Source organism: Tauraco erythrolophus, chromosome 2 (assembly GCF_009769465.1).
Source record: "Tauraco erythrolophus isolate bTauEry1 chromosome 2, bTauEry1.pri, whole genome shotgun sequence".
NCBI classification, from domain to species: domain Eukaryota; kingdom Metazoa; phylum Chordata; class Aves; order Musophagiformes; family Musophagidae; genus Tauraco; species Tauraco erythrolophus.
In genome coordinates, this window is record NC_141466.1 from 51737194 (window position 1) to 51756873 (window position 19680).

Consider the following 19680-nt stretch of genomic DNA (forward strand, 5'->3'; position numbering starts at 1 on the left):
CCTTTAATGTCCCTTCCAACCCAAACCATTCTATGATTCTATGAAAACTCACCAAGACTGGTACTTGCAGTGTTAGTCTCAACAAAGACACCAAGGTTTGAATGAACTCAGGTTTTCATGAGTCTGAATAATTTTCCAGAGCTGTGGTGGAGTTCACTGGCACTGGGAAGTTCTCACATCTGCAAACCATGGCTGTTCAGTAGGCCAACAAGGCATTTTATTTTCCAGTGGTGCAAATCCAATACGAAAATATGCAAAATTCCTGACCACAGCTATAGCTTAATGGAGCCCAAACTCTTTAAACTTCTAATATAAATATTTTCCCCAACCATATTTTTCTGCTCTTTCATAAGTGTGGGCTATTCTTGTTTTAATTTAAGTTAAATTAAAGACAGAAGTACAGGCTGCAATGAAGACAAGTTTGTGGCCTGAAAGGGAAAGGAGAGACGAGATTATCACTAGGAACACACAACCTACACAGTATGTTACTACAGTGTAAATCCTGACTTTCCTATCAAAGACCCTCTCTCAAAGCTGTCCTACTTTTAAATAGTACATCAAGAATGAAGCAAACAGCAGCAGATGCGAAAAAGACAATAGTGACTGTAACCAGCCTTTTTCATTTTGTGAACAACTCTTCACCACAGAAAGGAAGCAGTAGCTCAGTCTTTATTTTTCCTTTACTTTCTTGCTCTCTCAAGTATGATCAGTCATGCTTGGCTGATTTTTTCTACAAGGAACATCAGAGAGGAATTCACCTGTAGCTGCATCAGAACCTCTATACCAGATTAAATTATCTGAAACCTTAAGTAAATTACTTTCTCTGATTAAATTAAAATAATTACAGACAAATCTGGATTGCTTTCTAGACTGAGTTTATCTGGTTAGTGTAACACAGTTAAATACAAGGTCACTCCAGGGGGAATAAAGAATGGGACTCCTACTTACATAATGGGGAGCCATAAAATAGCTAAAAGCAGCTTTAGCATCTGGCTGAATGTGAATTCTTCGTGTGATTTAGTGAGTAAGGGTCATCTTAAATTCTGAATGTGAACCTACAAAACTTGAAAATTTTTAAAATGAGAAATAAGAAGCATTATCTAATTTGCAAGTAGAAGTGAAACTCAGGGTCAGGATGAGCAGTGTGGTAGTTGAATACCTGGACATGTACACATAAACTATTCTAAGCTGAAATTCTTTTGAAAGTAACCCACTATTACCATGTACATTATGGTGATGCAAAAGCAACATTTTAAAATTTTCAGTTGAGACTGCATGTCTTTTCAAGACATTATTCAAACAAAAGACAGAGTCTTAAAGAGGATGAATTGAGTTTAACACGCTATGCAGATGCTAGACAGGACTGCAGTGACTTCTCCAGTCTTTAAAAGTATATTAATCTAAAGCAATAGGTAGCACTTTTTTTTTTTTTAATTCCCAATGTGCAAAACACTTGATCTTAAAAAAGTAAGGTCACATTTCCTGAATACATCTGATGCTCAAACGGAAAATATTTGCTGCTTGTGAGGCAAAATGTGGGGTAACAATAGCATTCCACTACAGAAAAAAAGGAAGAACATAAGATGAAGGTTTTAAAATCCACATTAACATTTGCCTGCACAAGAAACAAGCTGTCATTTTTTAACCTTAGGGCAGCTATTGTCTGTCATTGTCCAAATCGATTGTTGATATAAAACAAAATCCAAATAATCCCATGACAATCTGGAAATACTCTCAATAAAAGAGAATAGCCTGGCAACAAGTAAGGCTGTATGCAACTATGCCAAGCCAGTTCAGCTGAAACAAAACACTTATTCTGCTCCTACAAATGTCTCCAGTCCGCTGCGCTGCATTCAAGAATTCAAGAAGGCCTTTTCTACAAAGATTAATTAAAAAAAAAAAATCTTCCTTCTCTGTGACAGCATTTGAGGTTTTAAATAAAAGTATAGGTTGCAAAATAACTTGATTTCACCCAGATGGAGAGAAAACTCTTGATTAAAACAGCTTGAGTATTCCTTCAGTAACTGGAATTGTTCTCTCTCTCTATATGAAAGTTGTCACACTTGCTTCCCCCGTGTAAGAAGAAGATGGCTTTCTAGAGCAATGGTGACTTAGGAAAGAGCGAGCCCTCAGCTTGGTGTCTCCTCGCGGAGTTTCTTGGAACTGTACGACCATATTACGAAAATTTGTATCAGACAGTGCTGATACACTAAGCACGGGAAAAGGACAGGAACCCCAGTATGCCCCTTTGGTTGACCCTGAACTCTCCTCTGAAGCATCCCATTTAGGCCTCTAAGTCCTCATTCACCAGCTAGGACGTGCCATTCCGAGGGTTCAAGCTGATGATTTGCCCCAATAACCTTTTTGGCTTGTAGCCTTGAGTTCATATTTAAGTCTTTTAGCTGTGAAAGCATGGAGGAGGAAAAAAAAGAAAAGGTGGACTTCATTGAAAGAGAGGCAATGCCTCAGGGTGGAGGTAGGGAACTAAAAGCCTGCCTTACTACCACTCCAGTACCTGGTCAAACTGATTCCCAGTGCCTGGGGACTCTCTATTGCAGTCTAGTATATATGTTGCTTTGGCATAGTTAATCAGTTCCTGATGAACTGTTGGATTTTGCCTGAAAAAAATTCAGAGTACTTGATGAAATCTTTCTTCCTCCCTCCCTCCCTCCCCCCCCGCAACAAAGCGAGAGTTTCTTTTCCTTTCTCAGGACAATTCCTGATTTTTTTTTTTTTGCCTCTGGGTACATTTTTCATGCTAATCTCTATGAAGAGAGACATGAAGCACTTTACTGAGCTGATCCTTGGAATGGCTTTGAGCCAGGTTAACAACAGAGAACATCTCATAAAGATGTAAGTAGGTAATGGGATTTGTTTTGGCAACACAGCAACATTTTTAAAGCATGTGACTTGTGGGAATGTAAAGCTCTTTCACTGAGGGAAGCATCAAATAGACACAAACATCTTTACTGAATGCAACAATCGGGTTTACTCCTTTATCGCAGGAATTGCTGTTCTGTTCCATTTCTGAATCTAAACAGAGATATTCATTTCATAGCTTTTCAACTAAACACAGCTGGCCAGATTTTCTTGTAACTTAGACATATATGATCTGTACTCTGCTCCATCTGTTACCAGGCCGGAATGCTAAAGCACAGTGAAAGGACCATTCATAACACTGTCAGGACAGAAAAGATGTTGGGCAGAAAACAAAAGGAAAAGCATGTTGGAGTGCAGAGGTTTCCTCACTATGTCACAGCAGGCTAAGTGTGAAAAAGGGAAAGAAAAGGAACTCTTGCATGACACTAAGCAGCTGGGATAACTGCAAAGTAACAGTCTGATATTGCTAGGATTTCTGCTTTAAAATATGGTATTAGCAGACAACACTGCCTTTTCACGACTCAGTACCATCTCCTCTCATGCAAGGCTGGGTAGGACAGTATTACTATCTAGTAATTTCTTACATGTTTAGTAGTTTATTGATTTCCAATAGTTTTCATAAGGATAATGTTTCATTTCACTGGGAGTCTGAGTCTGACAAACTTTCAGCATGAATAAGCTATGTTCATATCCTCATATTGGTATTTTTTGTTGATATGCTCTATCTAACAAGCTTTTTGTCACATGTCGAATCTAATTTTTTCTTGTAGATAAAAAAAATTACTGTAGTGAATTCTTAAATATACCTCACTGAACCCCACATTGTAGATGAGAGAGACCATGAGAAGGCAGTACGTAGCCTTTGCTTCTACTGGTGATTTTATAATTGCATTATCCTGCATATGCAAAACACTTAGTCTATTTTAACAATATAACAACAGAATAATGCAGAAATTTTGAGAAAATTAGTCAAATACACCAGCTTTTGATACCTTATTCTAGTTTCCAAACTAAAGCCATGGAAAAGTCCCAACATGTCTAAAAACGTCCCTGCATTACTGATTTGGTAAATACTACAGGAAAAAAGCATGAAACTAGTAGAGGATTAAAAAGAAAATATAACAAAAAAAAAAATTAGATTATATAACGACATACACTATGGCAGCAAAATATTATTTTACAAAAGAAAGTTACTGAGTATGGGAGGTTATTCCCTATAAAGACAACTTTTATCATACTGCAGCCAAATGATTCTTAGCTGGAATCAACTAAAAGGAATAAAGTCAATTTACTCAGTTTATTTCAAACATAACTGAATCTTTTTCAAAATATACCAGTATCAGTCCAACAGTTTTATTCTAAATGTCTAAACTTTGTTTAAACGATTAAACTTGGTTTGTTTTTTTGTAGCTGTTAGCAGACTTCTTGGCAATTAACTATGTTGAACCCCGGCTATTGTCTTGTTTGGACTAAAACAAAGTTATTTACTGAAACAAAACTGTCTCTTCAAGGCTCTGATTGTTTTAGTTTCATGGTAAAAATAAATAATAATAATAATTAAAAAAAAAAGGTTGAAATGTAAATATTTGAGTAGTACTAGTTTAAGATTAGGAATTTAGGAACTGACTATGTTTGTTGAAAGAAGCATGCATTATCCATCTAAGTTACTAGAAAATGTATAGCAGTACTTTGTCAAACTAATTTTATCTGCATTTTGAGAAAAATAAATCTGATTAATATATGATTTTTTACAGGATAATGACTGAATACTATTCATCAAGATTTTGGAAGAGCAACAGGATATTTCAGCAGACTGCTGGAAAACACATAAATGAACCTATTGCGGTTCTGCTTTTCTAGATTTGCCTTATGCAATACTCAAAGTCAACCTATAGTGAAGCACAGTCAATCGCAACCTGAAAACAATTCTTAACTATGTGTCCTGAAGTCCATCTTTAACTTCTCCCATTTCGCTGCAAGGCAATTTATAATTATATTAATTACAATGATATTGTATCACAAAATGCTTTATTGTATGAAGTCCTGAAGAAACAGATGACTCTCAGGTGGATCTAACAAAGGAACTGACCCAGTGCCCTAGAGACCCTAACATCTCTTGAAAGGATGAGAGTAACTCATCCTGTGTTCAGCAGTAATTCATATCCTGTGACGGAGAAACAAGATGAGGTAAATAAGAAGATCTCTTTTGCACAGAAGACTCATTTTTAGCTGAGATTGTATGAACCTGGCTATCCATTTGTGAAATGATGGGAATAAAGAATGCATGTAGAATCAAATGCATTGGAAGATAAGTCATACCTGGATCTGTTTGAAGACATGAGGAATTGAAGAAACTGTGTAAGAACAGGCTGTATGTAAGGATTATGACATTCCCATGAAAATGGGAAAAAAACGTATGGCACTGAGTTTTCAAATATACATTTGTGCTAAGAAATAAGTGCGTTTTAAATACCCTTTCTGAGTCTACGTGTATTTTTTTCCCTTCACCTAGAAGAGAATAGTGAATACATAGTTTAATTCTATGTGTCAAAATAGTAAAGAACTTACTGAATCTACATGACCCATGGCTTAGTTCTCAGAAATGGCACCTTGATCATGACAATCCTGCATAATTAATATCAATCTTTGATACAAGCCTACACATTGAATTTTCAGAAAACAGTTTAAACAATACATGTATCAAGAAGAAATCACTTGGAATTTACTTGGAAATGTGGCCCATTTTATTTTAACTGAAAAGCATTCATTATACAGTGCAAACAGTTCTTTGGTAAATTTACTGATTAAAATAAAAACAACAAAGACTTTGTTTTAGGTAACATTAAAAAAGAAAATAAATATGTAAAATTTGCAACATATTACAGCAATATTCTCACAGTGGATACTGAGGAAATGGTCATAAGCCATTGGCCACTGTTTCAGAAATGTTAAAATCAATGCTGACTCTGCAGACACTGCAATAAAACTGAATTAGTACAATCCATGACTAATTACATTTTAAACTGTGGATAAAGACCTGTTTTTCCTGAACGGTTTATAATCGGATGGATGGCAGAAAATAACTCAATATTACACTTGTTTAAGCATATCCAGACCCCTAAGGCCATTTTATATACCATATGAATAAACAGTGAACAACGAAGAAAACCTCCCACTTTACTCTGGAGGCTGGAGAAAAGGAACAATCAGATATAAGGTACTATTTTATAATGTATAAATGGAAACTCTTCTCCTATAAGCGGAAATCTTGAGAAAGTTTATTTAATATAAAATTGGAATAAAAGAATGCAAGTAGTAACCAGCTGGATGTATTACTGCCTTATTTAACCGTTTAGACAGTTAAATTATATTTGGTTTAGCTCTGCAATCCTTCCTCTTTGAGGAATTCCTGCTATAGGTCAATGGGAGTTCCATCTGAGTTGGAATTACAGGACGAGACATGTGGTTTGGACACCCAACAAAAGTCAACAAAATACCAGAGTATCAAAGAAATACAGGAATGAGGAATGACAACCTCTAGGAATCATATGATACTCAAACATGCTCGCCACACACAATTTCTAAAAGTATTAACATAGAAAATTACATAAGTCAAAACATTGTATATAAAATCAATTAAAATATTCTTAAAAATATAAATCGTAGTTCCATGTGTACCTCTACCACACACCTTTAACACAGCACTCACATGTACATATTGCTCCTACCATAGTATGAAACGAGTTTCTGCAGTAAGCTTTAAAGATACACCAAAGTTTGAATGTGTGCCACGGTATCAGTTTATCAAATTAGAAATTATTCATGTTAGTAATCAGAGAAATTATGTGCCAAAAAATATTATAGTGGAACTCATATTGCTGTGCTAGGTTAGTTATTAGACAGGTATTTGATCTGCCATGCAATAATTAAGTATTCAGTCTGTTTGCATAATCTTAAATGTTTAAGATGAGAATGTTTACTTTTGTGCAGATTTCTTTGATATCCAAATCTTTGTTCCCTAAATTTGAACAATAACTCAGAAGTCAGTGAACTATGTAACTAAAGAAGAGCTCTGATTCTAGTTAGTCCTGACTTAGGACTTAAGGACAGAGCCATAAACTCTAACATATTAAGTATTCAGAGAGATAATCAATTCTGAATAAACACCAAAAAAAAGCTGTAAAATGAGGTATGATAGTTGTCCTTCACTGAATATAATATATAATTCCTGGTCAAAAATATGCAGTTTGTATTCTACAAAGTATACGACTTTGAAATGCCAGTGTAGACATATACTCTATAACGTTAAACATTTATTAAATGGGAGATAAAGTCCACTGGCAGACCATTTTTAACACGAATGATAAAAATATTGAGGTAAAAAATATATATGCATTAGATGAAACTGGAAAAAAACCCTACAAAAAAATCAAATACCTTGTCAGAAAAAGTAGTCAATCCACAATTAATCATGATGCTTGATTTTGGTTGTTCTTTTTTTCAACAAACAGTGCCACAATATAATTAGGAACATACGCCTATTGACAATATGCACAATGAATCAGTAGGAAACTTTGTATACAAAATGGCATGTGACATCTTTTCACATTTTCAAAACAGGGCCATACAAATACGTGAGCAGATCTGAGATGAAGAGAAGCAAGCTTTAAAACTGGACTGAATGGTCACGTTACAATGATTTCAAATAAACGCAACAAAAAAGTCGCCAAGCAATTACATATGTTTTGACAGGATTATATTCATTTTAAGACCAAATGCTACTGTGTCATTTACGTTTTCCTAGAATGAGGAACACTGTCAATTACATTTGTAAAATACATTCAGTTGCTTTTTGTATCTTCCAATTACATTTATTTATACTTCCTTAGTAATTCTAGCTTTTTTGGTTTGAAAATTTTGATTAATTTTGCTCCTTGAATTAATGAAAGGATGTTGAAAGGCGTCATGTAGTTTTCATTTCCTTGCTGGTCCAGACACAGAAAGGATAGTGTAATTCAAACGAATTTCCACGCTTAGGTGGGTTTGCAGAAACTGGCCCTCTAAGACATTGCTTTGGGCACAGTGACCTTGTGTCTTCCTTTTCCCTGCATTTACTAAATAATAACAAAGAGCTAAATATCAAGTCAGACTGGTACTGAAAAGGGATAGTAAACTTTTAATGTTGCTAATTAAAGTGTCCGTTTTAAAGTCTTAAGCCCAGTCATTTTGGGTACCTAAAACTACCTGACAGTGTTCTTTTAAAGTAGCACCAGTTTGAGTTTGTCTAACCTGAGAAGTTTAACACACAATTAACTTTGACCTGTTTGCTAATTTCCCTTTGATTAATTTTTGCATTGCGACTACCTTCACGGGCAGAAAATAAACTGATACATTATGTTATACTGTTACAGCACCATTAGAATGTTGTAAATCTTGATTTATTGCTGTTGTTAAGATTGTAGTTACCTGGTTTTGCCATCAGCAGGCATTGATATGATTTGAGGAGTATGCACCCTAAATTCTTAAAAAGCAGACTTATGGCTTCTTTTTGTTAATATTTTGTTTTAAGCAGACTGGACAGCAATCTCCTTTAACCTTCACAGGCTCTTCGCAGTCAGCCGGCGGGCATGATTCTACAAAACAGGTAATCTGACCAGCCTGCATGGGGAAAAAATTAACAAAACCACAACATACTTAGCCACGTTTTCCAAACAAGAAATACACTTTTCATCCTATTGAAGAACATGTTCTCATTCATCCTCTCTAAGATCTTGGCTACTAAGCTTAATTCCACATAGTTTATCAGCATAAACTCATACTGAGAAAGCTCTTTGTATTATATCATCTTCATGGAGCAGTATAGCATTTTATCTAACATTCAGGCATGAAACTCTGGGTACCAAGTACTGACATACTTCTTTAACTACCTTTCTAAAAATGTCACCATGACAAAAGAAAACAAAAATCTAGCACTAAGTTAGATGAGCTTTTATTGATTTTTATGCATTTTAGTAAACTTTTTCAAGAACTGCCAGCAAGCACAACTATACATGAATGTAAAAGGCAACATAATAGTACATAAAGGCTGGATTGAAAACTGGTGTCAAGGAGAGGGATATCTGAACAACATAATTTTTTGCACCGCATAACTGAAGGTCCATAAAAAAACAATTAGCAACTATTACCCAGAAATTAACAGGCACAAAACTGGAACTAATGTTTTAGAAGCAGAACCTAATATAATTTCTGTCTCAAAATGAGTGTCTACATACTCACTTTGCATTCACACAGAGTACACGGGTCCCTTTTCCAGGTTTCATTGCTGGAGTATGATTTACCCTTTTCATCAGTGCAATCAGTTTTACTGAGACGTGATTCAAGTTTCTTTATCTGAAAACATTAAAACAAGTTAATAACTGAATCAAAGAAAGGTTTTATATATGCAAGGTATTCTGTCTTTTATGCTACATAATCTGTGATTACTCGTCTGGGTTTTTCTTCTCACTACTTAGTTTTCATAATGCTAAAAGACTGGAAACAGGAAATACGTATGGAAACATCCTTTAAAAAGAAAACTAATAGGAGATACATCTTTCATGCCACTGGAATACACAATTAGAGCATACAAAGAGAAGCAAACCACATGTGACATACATGGAAAGACGAATCTAAACTTTCAAAAATGTCTGAATGAAAAGAAGGTGAAATAAATAAAAAAAACACTTAATTAAAAATGTTTGCTTGGATTTTTGACTATCTCTGTTTTTCCTTAATGATGAAAGAAGGAGTTACGTGATTAGCTCATCTTGCTGATTGTGTGCTTCTTGGGAAGGCACAATTTGCAACAAACTCTCAGTCTTTTTTACATCCAAAAAAGACAGAAGAACTGACTGAAATGTAACAAGTCTTAGCATAGTTTTTCCACTGTCAAAATGGGAGCATTGAAGACAAGTATGATTAATTAATACCATCAAAGACAGAATCAAGTTACTATGCAAATAAATACATGATTCATATCTATAAATTACATGGAAAAGCTGCTCTGGAGGAACTTATTTATTCTAGGCAATCATTTTAGCCTGCTTTGGATTTGCTTGTCCTGTATGGTATACATTTTTAAAACTGAATTCCACTATGGCTGAATTATTCTGAATAAAGAGTTTATTTATGCCACATTGTAAAAGTCTTCTCTAAGTGATCTAGATCTTAACTATGTTTACAAGTGTAGCTGGCATATTACTTCTTATGAAGTCCACATTTTAATCATAGTTTTACATAGATTCTATACGCTTCATATTGGAAAAGATTTTACTAACTACAGCCAAATTTTTAGAGAAAGACTAATCCCATGTTTAGTATACAATAGCTACATAAGGCATCAGATTCAAAAGTCAAGAGGGTCTAATTGTAGAATAGTTCAGTATGATTTCAAAACAACATAGAAATAAAGAATAATAACACACCATGTTCTGTGTTGTGTTTTGTTTGAGCTACTATGTGGTGGGTTTTGGCTGCAGTGGATGTCTAAATATTAAAAACATAAGAGGAGTGATGTTAGGAAAACATTATAAATTAAAACAACAATTAGAAGCTACCCATTATAGCACGTTACCTGGTTTCTTAGGCTTGAAATAGTTTTTTGCATTTCCAAAACAAATTCTTTGAAGTCATTCACCGCAGGCATGTTTGTATTTTCATTAGATGCTGATGTGGCATTACGAAAATATTTACTCTGTTTCATAGAACTGCAACAAATGAATGCCAAGTCAGGGTATTCATCTAACTCATTTTCATTTGGCTAGATATTTTACAACACTTAACAAAAGTAAAAGAAGAACAACCAACATGTGTAGGAACTGCATGAACCACAACAGCACACAAGATCCACTGGTGCCAAATACAGTCTCAGGTCAGGTGAGCTGTGGATTAATGTTAATATCACTAGCAACAGAGAATTTCTTCTAATTAGAAAAATAACAAATGTATTTAATGCAAGGGGACACACAAGCTGTCACAGAGCTTATTAAAGCTCAATGGCATGAGCTTTAATAAGGCCAAGTGCAGAGTCCTTCACTTGGGGTATAAAAACCCCAAGCATCGCTATAGGCTCGGGGAAGAGTGGCTGGAGAGCTGCCTGGCGGAGAAGGACCTGGGGGTCTTGGTTGACTACCGGCTTGATATGAGCCAGCAGTGTGCCCAGGTGGCCAAAAAGGCCAATGGGATACTGGCGTGTATCAAGAATAGTGTGACCAGCAGGAGCAGGGAAGTGATCCTGCCCCTGTACTCGGCACTGGTGAGGCCGCACCTGGAATATTGTGTCCAGTTTTGGGCCCCTCGCTTTAAGAGAGATATTGAGCTCCTGGAGCGAGTCCAAAGAAGGGCGACTAAACTGGTCAAGGGGCTGGAAAATAAAACTTATGAGGAGCGGCTGAGGGAGTTGGGGCTGCTTAGCCTGGAGAAGAGGAGGCTAAGGGGAGACCTGATTACAGCCTATAAATACTTGAGAAGGGATGGTGGGGAGGTGGGGGAAGGGCTCTTTACATTAGTGATGGGTGATAGGACAAGAGGAAATGGGTATAAGCTTAGCCAGGGGAGATTCAGGTTGGATGTTAGGAAGTATTTCTTCTCTGAAAGGGTTGTCAGCCACTGGAATAGGCTGCCCAGGGAGGTGGTTGAGTCCCCATCCCTGGATGTGTTTAAGAATAGGGTGGATGAAGTGGATGAACTACTTAGGGATATGGTTTAATGGGGATTAGGGACGGTTGGACTGGATGATCTCTAAGGTCTTTTCCAAACTAGAAATCTATGAAATCTATGAAATCTCCTTAAATTCACTAAGAAACCTCCTGAGCCTCCAGTAGGAAAGCAGACAAAAGTGAGAGAGTCTTAAAAAATATAACTTCCAAAATTGAAATTCACATTTTGCATTCAGATTCATAGGTCCTCCCTCTATATGCTCATTACCAGAACATGTATTTAAAGAAATATGTCTTTAAAAAGGAAAAATTTGTTTTTTGTAAATAAATGAGAAGTACTTTTTTGATACGAATATATTCCTTTGTCCTATTTTAACTAACATTTGAAATCAATACTGATTATCGTACACAAAATTTAGAGTCTTTTGTCTATAGCACTTTCCAGCTGATATCTGATAAGATATGTACAACATTAAATTGTGTTAATCAGTTCAATCTGTTGATGGGAAACAGTTATCAAAGGAACTGTCCATAACTAATAATATATTATTTGGCATCATTTAAAAAACATATATTCAAAACCAAGGATAACACTGAGTCACTTATAACACTAAGTCACTTATTACAGTAAGATCCTTGAATCCATATAAGCATTCCTATTTTCTTAGTGTGTCTTCTCCAGAGCTAAGGGATACCCAAAGAATGAACTGGCAAAGAAATTCTCTCTCAAGTAATAGGGCTCATGATTTATAATCTTTCTGCATAAATTAAACCAGCTTATTGGCAGGTGTTCAAGCTACTTAGTTCCTCATAGTTTTTAATCTAAATTAAAGAAATAGAACTCTAAACAACATAACATGCAAAAATTCAAGTAAACCAGCTGCTATCTGTATAACAAAAAGTTTAATCTTCCCCACCTGCTCAAATTATTGAAAATGAAATGGAAAAAAAAAGGAGGAAAAAAATCTTCTAACCACGAATGTAATTTAAATACAACATGAGTATAAGAACTGATGAGAATGTTAAAGAACTGAGGTTGTTTTATCTTTGTTTATGCTATAAATAAAGTCTTGTAAATTTACTATTTTGTTGTCTTAATTAGTAACTGGACTGTTGCAGATTTTTGAGCTTCATTTCAGAAATACAGTCAAACAGCAAGTTAACAAAAACAAGCTGCTTCTCAGATCTAAGCATTTATTTTTTCTTGTTTTAATTTTCATTTTTATTTAACCCTTCTACAGTTTTAGAATTATGCACCTAGCATCTTTAAAAAGTGAAAAGCTTTTCTGTAAATTTAAAAACTTCTAATATTTCACTTGCAAAGACAGACAAAACATCCTTCTTCTATGGTCTCTTCAAAGGAATCTTTCTTTTTCTATTGTCTAGAAATAAGTTTATACTTAGCTGCTGTCTTCTCTTGTCAAAAATTCTAAACACCCAAAGGCTCTGTTACTTCAGGACAGCTTCCTATCAATTAAGCGAAATATAATGGTGGTGTTTCTTCAGTGCTACAACATCTGCATGAGTATTTGAAACAAATTTACCTGTCTACATATCTGCCTAGCTGCTTTCCTTGCCAGAGTGGGTACACTCTGCCTGGTCGTCTTGGTCAAGCAGATAATTTTATTTGCTAAAAGAACACATGCTATATGGAAAGAGCTATAATGCAGAAGAGTCTCAAACTCACTCATCATGAAGGATCTTCATAAGAAACGTTTGGTCTAAGCAGAACTCATCTCATTTCACTAGTTCACAGGTAAATTTTGATCCCTTGGAAATTGCAGGGACACTGTGTAATTGATAATTTGTGACTGATATCGTGACTTACTTCCCTGCTAGAGTATTTTGAGGATTAGGGAGTGATAAATAACATTGTCTGCAGCAGTACTGTTCTCAATTCCTGCTCTGAGTATTTTGGTACTAGAAGCAATCCCTAACATTATCATAAACTTCTATGCTAGTGTTATCAACACTTGGTTTCCTCCTATTTCTACAGGAGGACCTAGCAGCTCAAAGGAGGAAAACATAATTTAATTTGGTTACTGCAGGCACAGCAGGAATATGGGATTCCAAGTCCCCCAAATTATGCTTCATTACTGAGTTTTTTCGCGAAAAGCACAGGAGTAACAAAAGCACTATACCATGTCACTCTTACACAAATTTGAGCTGCAAAAAAAAGTGGTTTACTGTTAGCAGATATGCAGAAGTGTCAGAATGAAATACATCAGTCATAAACCTGAGAAAGCAGACAGTGGAAAAAGTGGTATGCACTTAGAAAGAAATCATTCAGTTTCATTCCATTTTGAAAACAAATGTTTTTTCATAGTTCTTAAAAAAAATAAAATGTCTCACCTTACTGTTTTGGACATTTTCATTTTCTTCAAGGGCTTGTCCTCCTGAAAGCTGTAATCAAGAGAACGTCTTCCCCGAAAGTGATATGAAAATGCATTAAACTGTCCTCTAGTTCTACAGTCTGAAATTAGAAAAGAAATTACATATTATGAACTACAGTATAATTTTGCAGTTATAATATTAATATAGTTTTACGGTATCTTCTGAACTGGCAAAGGCAATTCACACATTCAGTCTGATCCCTCTGGAATCAGTTTGATGTCAGCTGAATATGTCTCAGTGATACAACATTTAAGCCTGCTAGATGCAGCGAGTTTGATTACTCACAGACCAGCTTTTTGGTATGAAACAAAGGAATAAAGATTATTTTCAGAAATATATCATTGCTACTTTAACTATTATTTTCACTTCTGAAATTTCCACTCTCTTGGCTTTTAATTATTTTCTGCTTTTGGAATAGGGTAGTTACATATGGAGGAACACAATGATAGAAAAAAACAGCCTATTGCTTCCTCATCCATTCCAGGCATTATTATTTGTTATTTTTGGCATTAGAAAGAGAATCTTTAATTAAATCCTGCAGAACATTTGCAGACATGCTTTACTGGTTGACCAGCCCTATTTCTAAATTTGAGGTGTTTGAAGGTATCACCAGTCACTTAGTCCATAAGACCTCAGCACAGAATGAAAATTTCAAGCCTGAGAATAGTCATGACAGAAATCTTTCCCTAAGATCCTACAGGGATGTCTTCACAGGATGAAGTACATTTTTCCTTCAGTTCACTTGATTTAGCCTTCCAAACACAGTGAGCATTTGGAAGGAGTCCCATTTAAAAAAGAAAACAAAACAAAACTGGAACAGCATTTTGGAGAGGAGACAATGAGAAAATATAGTTTTCTCATTTCTGTTCACAGAAGCTTTAAACCAAAAAGTTACAATGGGCCAAGCTGCAGCGGGAACCAACATTATGTTCAACTGTTAGAAGCAAAGAGTCTGCTAAGAAAACAGAAGGGAAAGCCGAAATACAGAATCCCATGGATGTATCCCAGCTAAGCCTGGTATTAGCAGAATAAGCCATGAAAGCAACTGAACAGGGGAAGAAGTCATTTTCCCTAATGTTTCTCTTAACTTGCACCAGAATAAATTTATTCAGAAGAAAATCAATAACATTTTCATAAAGTATTTTTCTGGAATTTAGCAGGAGCTAGACTGAAAACCTAAAGTATTAACACAAATTATTGCACAAGTTTCAAGTCAAGAAACCAGCCTTTAAACACTGTTGAGCTGAGTAACATGAGAAACAAATGTAAAGTTGCCCTGTGATTATATAAAAGTATCTTGGACTACTTTTAATTGTATTGGACTTTCACTTAAATCAGACTATTACAATTTCCCTGTTAGGAAAAATTTAATTTGTCCATGGCTTAATATCAGTTATCATAGGGAAAAAAAGACAAAAAAAAAAAACCCAACATTTGATTATTGGTTCAAAAGCAATACCTACAGATCATTCTTGAACTCAATTTACCCACACAATTCTCCTTCCCTCTTCTTTCCTTGCAGCTTGTCATATTCTTGAGTAAATTTATTACCTTCCTCCTATAAAAACAGCACCACCAAAGAACTAGATGATATTTACTGCCAACATATTGTTCATTCTTCTTGTGTGTTCTGCTGTTTTGCACATAATCTTCTTGCTATCCACTCAGAAACTAAGCTCTTTCAGATGGGAACAGACAACTGTGTCTGTAAGATGCTTGGCATGAAGGCATTTTTGATCACCCTTGGAACTTCTATATTTAGAATGGTGAGAAAAGGGGTCACACTCTGAAAAGTCACTGGAGAAAGAACCAGTTTTGGTCAGAGGAATTTTTTTCTTACAGCAATCCGTTGCTTAAAGTTATCCTGAGTGTCATAGACATTTCAGTCTCTCTTGGAAGCAATTTGCGAAAGGTTCTGCTCTCCTACTTTGATTAGTAACTGCTAAGGTAATCTCACATAATATAGATTTTCTTTTTTTAGTACAATAACACAATGACCCATTGTTGTTTTATACCTAGGTTGGTTTTTAGAAACAATGGTCTGAAATCCTGGGAAGGTTTTATCACCTTAGACTGGTAAATATGAGAACCATATGTTCAGTGGCAGCTTCAAGTACACAGACCTGACATTTCTGTAGCTTTTAAAGACTTAAATATGTCAACTTGCCAAATGAACAACTCATGTCCCTGGTTTCTATTTCAGGTACAAGGAAGAGGATTGTCACTGCTGAGAGGTGCAGGACAGAATGCTCTGGCTTTCAGAAAGCCTAAACCACAAAGCTTCTTACCTTCTCTTTCTTTTCTTCTCTATCTTAGCAGTAGTAGTAAATGAGAAAAACGAGCCTAAAATTCTGCTTTTTTTCAGTCTGCCTACAAATCTCAAATTAGCTACACTCAGTCCAATTTATTTTCTACACAAAAGTTGAATATTTAAAAGTATCCTAAGAATTCTTTTCCTCTATGGACAACATTATCTTCCAGAAACCAGGTATTTTTACACTGCAAGTGTCAAGATAATCCATTTGTATATATGGAAGATATGTTCACATCTTCAGAAAATCCGTTTCTCACAAGGTTTTAAAAATGCACCTATAAAGTAAATTGGATAGAAAAATCCCTGACATTTGTAAGTATTGAGCACTCTTAATTCCCAGTGAATCACCTCTCAAAATCTGGGTCAAGGAGAATTAATCTAACAGTAGATTAAACCAAAACAACTTGAGAGACTAAGGGAATGTGAAGAAAAGCACATATAATGTAACTATTGCTTCTATTTGATAATACTTCAATCCTCTGAGATTAATTGTAGTAAATAAGTTGCTGTTACTGCAAGCATTTGTATACATCTAAGAAATTCCTGTCATGTCAGTGGGAGCAGTAAAAGGGAGGAGAAACACTGAAAATTTTTGATTTTTTGAAAAAAATCAGATTTTTTTGAGTAGCTGTTTTCACAAAGCAGCTGCTTAAAAATCATACAACATAAGAAAAAGACTTTTTACCTCAAACGAAGTCCTAACTCAAAATAGCTGGTTTTGTTATTGCTAAATAGGCCACATCCCTTCACGTTACACTGTTTCTCTTTGTTTCTTCTGTTGAATAAGACTTTCTAACAAATGATGAATTAAATAGCAGCAAAAAATGTAATATATTAGTTTAAAATCCAACAGCAATCTGCTCAGATTGGAACAGATGCATTTTGCATAAACATATTTAAACATCTGAACAAAAATAATGGTATAGAACGTAGAAGATGAAGTGACAACCCAGACTGTCATCTTCCGGCTGATAAACTGAGAATTCTGATAACATATATGTTCTCTGTAGTTGACTTCAAAGCTCACAGACTGATGGTATCAAAACTAGGCTCACACATAATTGGAAAACCTAATATCCAAATAATTTAGGGAACATGACTATAAAAATTGTTAATACATGGCTAATGATAGCCTAAAGACATGTATAAACATATCATGTCTTTGTGATCTGAATAGGTTTTTGATGGCCTGCAGGAAGATAAAGAAGAACCATTAGGTTCTTGACACCAAACCAAAGCAAATCCAATCTCCCCAGCAGAAAAATTAAACAAGTTAGAAAGCTTTGCAGATCAAAATCATGCATCTTTTGGAATATAAATATCACAGATAAATAAGAAAAAAAATGCAGATGTAAATCCATGGAAATCTGGAAATTTGAAAAGTAAGGACGCTAAGAACTGATTTGCCTATTAGATTGCGAAGGTATCAGCGTCTTAGAAAGGCAGTTAACAGTTCACAGGGAAGAAGAAGGTCCTTCAACTGCCTAGTTTTGCAGAAATCACTCACACCCCTCCATCAGGATGCTTTCACAGAATCATAGAAAGGTTTGGGTTGGAAGGGACCTTAAAGATCATCTAGATCCAACCTCCCCTGTCATGGGCAGGGAAACCCTCCACTACACCACGTTGCTCAAAGCTTCACCCAACCTGGCCTTGAACACTTCCAGGGATGGGGCAGCCACAACTTCTCTGGACAACCTGTTCCAGTGCCTCACCACTCTCAGAGGGAATAATTTCTCCCTTTGATCTAATCTAAATCTACCTTCTTTCAGTGTAAAGCCATTGCCCCTTGTCCTATTACTACACGCCCTTGTAAAAAGTCCCTCTCCAGCTTTCCTGTAGGCCCTCTTTAAGTACTGGAAGGCTGCTAGAATGTCTCCCCAGAGCCTTCTCTTCTCCAAGCTGAACAGCTTCAACTCTCTCAGCCTGTCTTCAGAGGAGAGGTGCTCTAACTCTCAGATCATCTTTGTGGCCCTCCTCTGGACCTGCTCTAACAGGTCCTACCCATTTTTCCTTTACAGTCGATGGACATTGACACAGGAAGAGACTGAATGCTGAATTGCCCTCTAGAGGCATCTCTTTATCTACTGCCTGCAGTAGGACTTGGACAGGTTGCAATCTTAGATTTGGGGACTCATTCAGGAGTTTGGGTTTAAACACAATGAATGACAGTCTATTGCTTCCTTGTCACTTTTCACTACAGATGGCAACTACTGGCACGAGACCCTTGGCAGCAAAGGCAAAGCAATGTCATAGATTAAGTCTCCTTATTTTAAGTTTATGAATTAGAACTGTATTTCACTGATCACGGACACCTGAAAAAGATAAAATATTCTTGACTTGGATGAAATATAAATAAAAATACTGATTCTCTCCGTAAAATTTGTCATCACACAGAAATGCTGGACTATATTAAATGTACTTCTATTCAAAGGAAAATGAATGTAATTCTTATAATGACAGACCATGGAACTTTATTTTGGTAGCCTAGCACAGCCTGAATTGTTATTAAGCTAATAGACACCGTCTTTAAATGTAAATTTAAATGTAAAAAGATACATTTGAATGTAGAAAGAAAAAATAAATAGACATGACAGAAGCAAACGGCAAGATCTGTGTAAAGAGAAAACACGTTCAGGCATAAATTGCATCATTTTGGTATTTTTAAGAGTTCTTGGTAAACAACTTTCACTGTCACAAAAGATCTTGCAGTCTCACACTGAGACTGCTATTAACATTTTAAAATGTGAGTCTTCCACTTCATTTAGTGCTTAGCCCAGTGTTGGTTAGTATTTTCATTGAAGACAAAAGGGCAGAATGAGAAGCTCATAATAAGATATAATATTAGAAGTAAAAGCCAGACAATTTTTAACTTGGAATAAAGCACAATTGTTAAAACAAATAGTTGATGGCTTTCTAGAAGCAATGCTTAAATCAAAGTGATTATATGGTCAGTACAGAAGCACTGGATAGCATAATTGTTGGTCTGGTCTTAAAACACAGGAGTTCATAAATATAGGTCTGTCTTACTAGAAGACCATATATAACGCACTCAGATTAAGAATGTGTCTTAACTGTTTTAATAAAATTCAGTGGGATTTAAGCATGTTTAATTATAATTTGTATAAGGCTGTTTTCCTGAATTAAACAAAAAAGAACAGTATCTGATACAGGAAATACGTGGGTTGCTAACTGAGAATCAGTCAAGAAAAATCATCTTCCTAAATGAATGTACACTTACGAGGATGACTTGCATCTTGTCTGAATCAATTCTTCCTGGGTCATTGCTTGATATAAAATAAAAGGCTAAAAACATTTTTCATTTTGATTTAGAAAAAAAAAAAAGTGTGAAACTTTTAAAGTCTCAAAATGGAAAACATTTCAAATGTACATATT

At 35.5% G+C, this 19680-nt stretch overlaps 1 protein-coding gene across 1 annotated transcript in view; it reads right to left on the bottom strand.

Moving 5' to 3' along the window:
• Window positions 1-8415: 8415 nt before the first annotated feature.
• Window positions 8416-19680, bottom strand: part of PXDN (peroxidasin) — a 93672-nt gene continuing 82407 nt past the window's right edge. Inside the window, exons 20-23 of the mRNA XM_086608353.1 lie at window positions 13929-14049; window positions 10493-10625; window positions 9157-9270; window positions 8416-8538 (exon numbers count right to left, since the gene is read on the bottom strand). Of these exons, the coding sequence (XP_086464479.1) occupies window positions 8416-8538; window positions 9157-9270; window positions 10493-10625; window positions 13929-14049 (491 nt within the window). The remainder of the gene's footprint in view (window positions 8539-9156; window positions 9271-10492; window positions 10626-13928; window positions 14050-19680) is intronic.